General features: G+C 39.0%; 1 protein-coding gene across 1 annotated transcript; it reads right to left on the bottom strand.

Annotated features, from left to right (window-relative positions):
* Positions 1-2,402: 2,402 nt before the first annotated feature.
* LOC149819145 (uncharacterized) lies at positions 2,403-4,384 on the bottom strand. The gene has a single exon (XM_089984948.1). The coding sequence runs from the start codon at positions 3,712-3,714 to the stop codon at positions 2,734-2,736; it is 981 nt and encodes a 326-aa protein (XP_089841074.1). The 5' UTR covers positions 3,715-4,384; the 3' UTR covers positions 2,403-2,733.
* Positions 4,385-5,998: the final 1,614 nt, after the last annotated feature.

Below are 5,998 nucleotides of genomic sequence, written 5' to 3'. Positions count from 1 at the left end.
ATTTGTTATCATCCATTGTAAGCAACTTAAATAAATATATATATATATATACACGTAAAAATAAAAGCACTAGTTGCTATTGGGGGTTTAATTATTTGTTTCTAAGTTCATCCATCAAAAGGTTCCAATAATAAGCAAACTAGCAAACTTACTTTATTAGGATTCTCCTATTCCCATTAAAAATGAGCTATTAACTTGCAGTAACATTATATATATAAGTCCGTCGGGCTCTTATTTTTAGATTCAGTTGGGCAAAAGATGATTCACAGAAATGAAATCTATATCTTGACCACTTCATTTCATTTGTTAGTTTTGCAAGCCAAATAGTATATATGAAGCTAGAAAATCTAGTTAGCCCATCCTTTATAACAATTTCATTTGGATATACATGCTATTCAAGCTATACAATGATTTTCTAGGAAATTTAATATTTGTCACTTTTATTTTAGTTTTTATTCGTGTTTCATTTTGATTCTCATTCAATTCTTATATTTCTTTTTTTTATTCCCCGCTTTCCACTTCCTATACATTTTAAAATGCATCACTTCTTGCTTCCGCTTCCCGTATTGTTTCCCGCTTCCGCATCCTAGTCAGGCAACCTTGGTAAAATATCCTTACTAGTGCTATTCATAGGAAAGAACAACAATGGCGCAATGAAATTTGATAGCGTAATCAAAGTTGGTAAATTTGTTATCATCCATTGTAAGCAACTTAAATATATATATATATATATATATATATATATATATATATATATATATATATACATAAAAATAAAAGTACCAGCTCCTATTGGGGGTTTAATTATTTGTTTCTAAGTTCATCCATCAAAAGGTTCCGATAATAAGCGAACTAGCAAACTTACTTTATTAGGATCCTCCTATTCCCATTAAAAACTGAACTATTAACTCGCAGTAACATATATATATATATATATATATATATATATATATATATATATATATATATATATATATATATATATATATATAAAAGTCCATCTGGCTCTTATTTTTAGATTCAGTTGGGCAAAAGATGATTCACAGAAATGAAATCTATATCTTGACCACTTCATTTCAGTTGTTAGTTATGCAAGCCAAATAGTATATATGAAGCTAGAAAATCTAGTTAGCCCATCCTTTATCACAATTTCACTTGAATATACATGTTCAAGCTATAAAATGATTTCTAGGATATATATGTCATTCATGCCATATCATGATTTTCCATTCCAAACAGATCATAATTCATTACAAGGGTGTGCAGACCATTAGCATATCTAGGTTTACATACACATGCAGTACAAGGGTGTGCAAACCATTAGCCTATCTGGGTTCACTCAAGACAGATCAAGACCAACTGAATGTTCAATCTCTTTTGAGAGAGACATTTTTGAATTCTTGATGAATAAAAAATTAATTAAAACAAAAATAATTTTGCTCACGTCTTCCCTAGAAAAGAGCTGAGAATTATTACGCATCAAGACATGAGCAAGTCATATTCAATGGCATTGTGACTTCATATATCCTGTCCATTCTTCAAGATAAATTCTTATTTATTGGTAAAGAGGCAGAAAAATTAGATTCATTATATATATAGTAATGCGCTCCTTCTGCCTGTTTTCTCGTTCTGCCCCGTTAGGCCCCTTCAAAAATCATCATTTTTAGTATTTTTTCTAACATCTAACACCATAGATGTGATCTATAGGTTTTGTTTAATGGGAACCAGATTTTGGATCACCGGAATCTGACCTGTATATAGGTTTTTCCGGTGATCCAAAATCAATGGCTATGAAGGCATCATTTTTTTTTGGCTCATAAAAATACATTTTTCGTCGAAAAAACATGATCCAAGAGTTGATTCCCACTAAATCGAGCATGCTAAACACATCTAACGGTTCAGATCTATCATAAAACACTTCAAACTATGGGGCCTAGTATGTTCAGTTCTCATATATATATATATATATATATATATATATATATATATATATATATATATATATATATATATATATATATATATATATATATATATATATAGCATATCTTATCAAAGATGTACAAGCAAGAATTCAAGTGATGCCTCAGAGCAGCAATAAGTAATGAAATAGCAATGTAACCCCTTCATGCACACACATCCAGAAAGGGGAAAAAAAGGAAAAAGAATCTTGAACTTGAAATGTATTACATATAGAAGCTATTACTCAGAAGTCACTTCGCCACAAATTGCAAACTGCAGCCTGGTATAAGACAGACAATATTCAAAATAAACTACCATGAGCAAGTCTCTAATTTTAGAGATTTCCATAATCATGTCCATGATATATGATTTTATGAAACATCACCCCACATTTTCATCTACGCCAAAGCTTTATGGCATTGAATGGTTAGAAGAAATACTCTTGTAACAAACAAAAATGTTGTTTTTCCAATAAAAAGTGGTTGAACTTATCCTTACAATTGAGTGACATAATACAAGTCCAAAAAAGAGACAAGGACAAACAACAAAAGGAACAAAAAGAAAGGAAAGAAAGAAAAGAGTCTTGAATTATGTGTCCTTCAATATATATAACAACTTGCTACAACTTGGTCATCTCTTCTACAAAGAGGTGAAAGAAAAAAGCATGTAACACAATATCGCAGTTACCACCCAGTCATAAACAAGAAGCACGGGCAGAATTCTAGGTACAACCCCACTGGAAAAATTCGGTGCTCCACATCCAGGAAGTAGCTATTGCTGCCTCCACCTGGGACTTGAAATGGGAAATCTACCTACAGGTGATGGAGGAAACAAAAACCCAGGAGAAGGCGGGAGAAGCTGCGGTCCAGGTCCTAGTATTCCTGGTTGTGATGAAGAAGGAAATGAGAAAGGGGAATTAAAGCCAGGTGATGGGAAGAAAGATCCCGGTGATAACAAAGGGAAAGGTGAGCGGGGATATGGGAGTGACATAAAAGCACCAGGAGAAGGCAAAAGAAATTGTGAAGTGGGAGAAGGAAGAAGCGGAGGGTTTGGCAGCATCGGAGGTGGTGTAGGAAGCAAACTTGGAGGCATTGATTGTTGTTGTGGTTGTTGTTGTTGTTGTTGTTGTTGTTGTTGTTGCTGCTGCTGCTGCTGAGAAGGGCGAAGCCCAGGATCCACAATCGAGTTCTGAAGGTAGCGCATATAAGCAGAAATAGGTGATTCTGCAGCATTGGCCCATACCGCATCGCCCGGCGTTAGAGGCGGCAAAGGCTGAAATGTAGGGCTAGGCAGAAAGTTCTGGCTGTTTGGTCTAGCTAAAAACAGAGAATTGGAGTGGGTATTGTTGCTATTATTACTGACGGTAGCAACAGGTGAAGCATTACATCCAACGGCATTGTTGAAGGGAGCGTGCACGGGAGCTGGATGAGTAATAGCTTGAGGCCTACTGATCTGCATCAAGGGTGGTGGCCGGATTTTCTGCAGGCGCATGCTAGGCGGCTTAGGGGGGTGGACTGGGGGAGGCACCGGCCTCTCCTGAGCCGGTGAACCCGTCAATTGCTGGACTACGTTTCGGAATTCGCTCTTGTTGATGTTATAAACCTGAGGCTGAGGTTGTTGCTGTCTGGCGTTCGCATAGTTAGACTGGTGAATAGGACTCTTCCTTATGTTCTTCGCTATCTTATGGGACTGGGTATTCATACCCAAGTGATCGCCGTGCCTACCATTCCCACTAAATCCAGAATTATCCATCGATTTCGTATTCGTACCGCAATTCTACAGACCAGATTTGCACCACCAACTTCTGTAAGCGTCTCCTGCACCAGAAATTGTCCTCAATGGCCAGAACAAAGGTAAGCAGAAGCTAAACGTGAAAAGTAGACGCCATCTTCGATCCCTCAGTACTCCCCATACTCATTCTTCCACAACCATCCTTCAAAACTCAAAACTAATCAACCTCTATCCAAGCGCTAAACATCACAACCCTAGAAAAAAGCTTCCTCCCACCAAAAACCTTACGAATCCCCCTTCTCGACCGAAACCAATCGCGAATACCTCGAAACTACGACCACCCACAACGCGAAACCAATCGGAAACGAATCAAAATGCAAATACCAGGACCTAAGAGAGAACCAGAAGCGGAATCGACTACCATCAACCAAATTCCTCCATGAACGCTCCGATTTTTCTACTCACGAGCCGTGGAAATGTTAGCTCCCGTGCAACGAAAAGAAAGGAAGTGGGTTGGGAGAAATCACTTGCCTCTTCTTGGGATTGAAGTGGGAAAGGGCTCCATTGTCTCCACTCCTTCGAATCGGATCTAGGGTTAGGGTTTCTCCACTTCCTTACCCTTCTGAAACAGCAAGTGGGAGTCTGATAGTCTTTGGATTGTGCCCTAGAATTTTATTCTATGGTGACGCAGAGAGAGAGAGAGAGAGAGTCTTCGTCAACACAAGGGCTCAGTGGACACCAACCTAAACGGTAAAATTTAGGGTTAGGTCAAAAATTGATTTCTTTTATTGTAAATGGGGATTTGGTCGGCTGTGGGACCCACAATGCCAGGTATTGATTCCGAAGGCGTTGCGTTTGTCTCAAGCCGTTTCCATTTTCCTGTGACAGAGCCCCTCTTTCCTATGAAATGAAGTCTCTTTCCTAAGGAGGTGAAACAAACAACTCTGTAAGAAACATGTGGGAACCCGTAAAATAAGAAATGCAAAGGGGTCGTTTGCACTGGCGCTCAATCTCGCCTGAGTGGAAACGAACACCAGGTGTAGTAAAAGAGTGAGTGGGGCCCACACCAACACCTTCCCCCCCCCCCCACCCACTTTCAGGAAGTATTTTCCTCCTAAAGGGAGGGTTTTTAGGCCAATTTCGGTTTCTGATGAATGTCGTTTCCAAGGCGTGAAACAATCGACCCTTAAACGTGAGAACACGAACACAACTTTTCTATGAAAATCGGTTCACACCTCTCCTTGCACTTTTCTTGTTGAGCATCGAAAAATGGTTTCCTTGGGTGGGGGACTGTAACTAAGGCTAAGATTTTGACTCTCACTCGAAGTAGACTTCATACCTATTATTATGGACACAGGTGAGGTGGCTGATATCTGACTTTGGGTTCTGGATCTAAATCTAGTTGGATCTGAAGCAGCCAAAAATTGCAAGTGTTCACACAAAATGAAGCGCCGCTGCATTTATGCATTGCCCACACAGCCACCCATCTTGACATTTCTCTAGATGGGCGTGGTCTCCATTATCTCGAGAAATGTTGAGCTGGGTGGCTGTCAGCAGCGCTGCATAAAAAATGCCCTTAAATTGCAAAAGTTCCATCCAAAATCCCACATTTTGCATCCCTATCCAAATCACATGTAGTTGGCTCTTTTTGAATTAGGGGCTTAGCATGAGGTAAATATATGATTGCATTACCAACAGGGGGCTCTGCTTGTCTGGTACAAGCAGCTAGTGCACGTCACCTTGTGTTGGGATGTTGCAGGTTCAAAACCCAATGGTGGTATAGTTGTATACCTGATAGGGGTCTTCCTAACCCCAGCTTACCTTTATATATATATATATATATATTTGGCATTTGGGTGAGAATCACATGAGAACAGGGATACTGTTAGAATCCTGGGATCCTGGTGTGCACAGTGTACGAGGAGAGAACTGAGAGAGAATAGGGAAGAAGATGGAGACAAGAAATTTCCAAAAAACGCCTGCTTTAAGGGGGTTCAACCTCGGTCTTAGCCTTCAGTGCACAGGGGTTGAGGATTTATAATCCTCTCTTAGGTAGCCATTTTTCTCAGCCTTGAATAAGGTTTTAAATCCTATTAAATACATTATAATGGGATTTTAACTCGCAAGTTATGTGAGTTATGAATCCACCATCGTGTGGCTCCTTAGATTCTGGTGTATGACCCTATAGTCACACCGGATCCACCATCTTTCATTTGGCCATATGGGATGAACAACCATCTTATATCACAACTGGTGTATCATATATAATACTTCATGACAAAACATGCACTTAATAAGTTGTGCA

Source organism: Nuphar pumila, chromosome 13 (assembly GCF_984573655.1).
Source record: "Nuphar pumila chromosome 13, dmNupPumi1.hap1.1, whole genome shotgun sequence".
In the NCBI taxonomy this organism is placed as follows: Eukaryota; Viridiplantae; Streptophyta; class Magnoliopsida; order Nymphaeales; family Nymphaeaceae; genus Nuphar; species Nuphar pumila.
The sequence above is the reverse complement of the archived record's forward strand: the minus strand, read 5'-3'. Positions and strand labels throughout refer to the sequence as shown.

What these genes read in the sequence shown, in the direction of transcription:
- LOC149819145 (XM_089984948.1), bottom strand. Translation starts at nt 3,714, where the DNA reads ATGGATAATTCTGGATTTAGTGGGAATGGTAGGCACGGCGATCACTTG.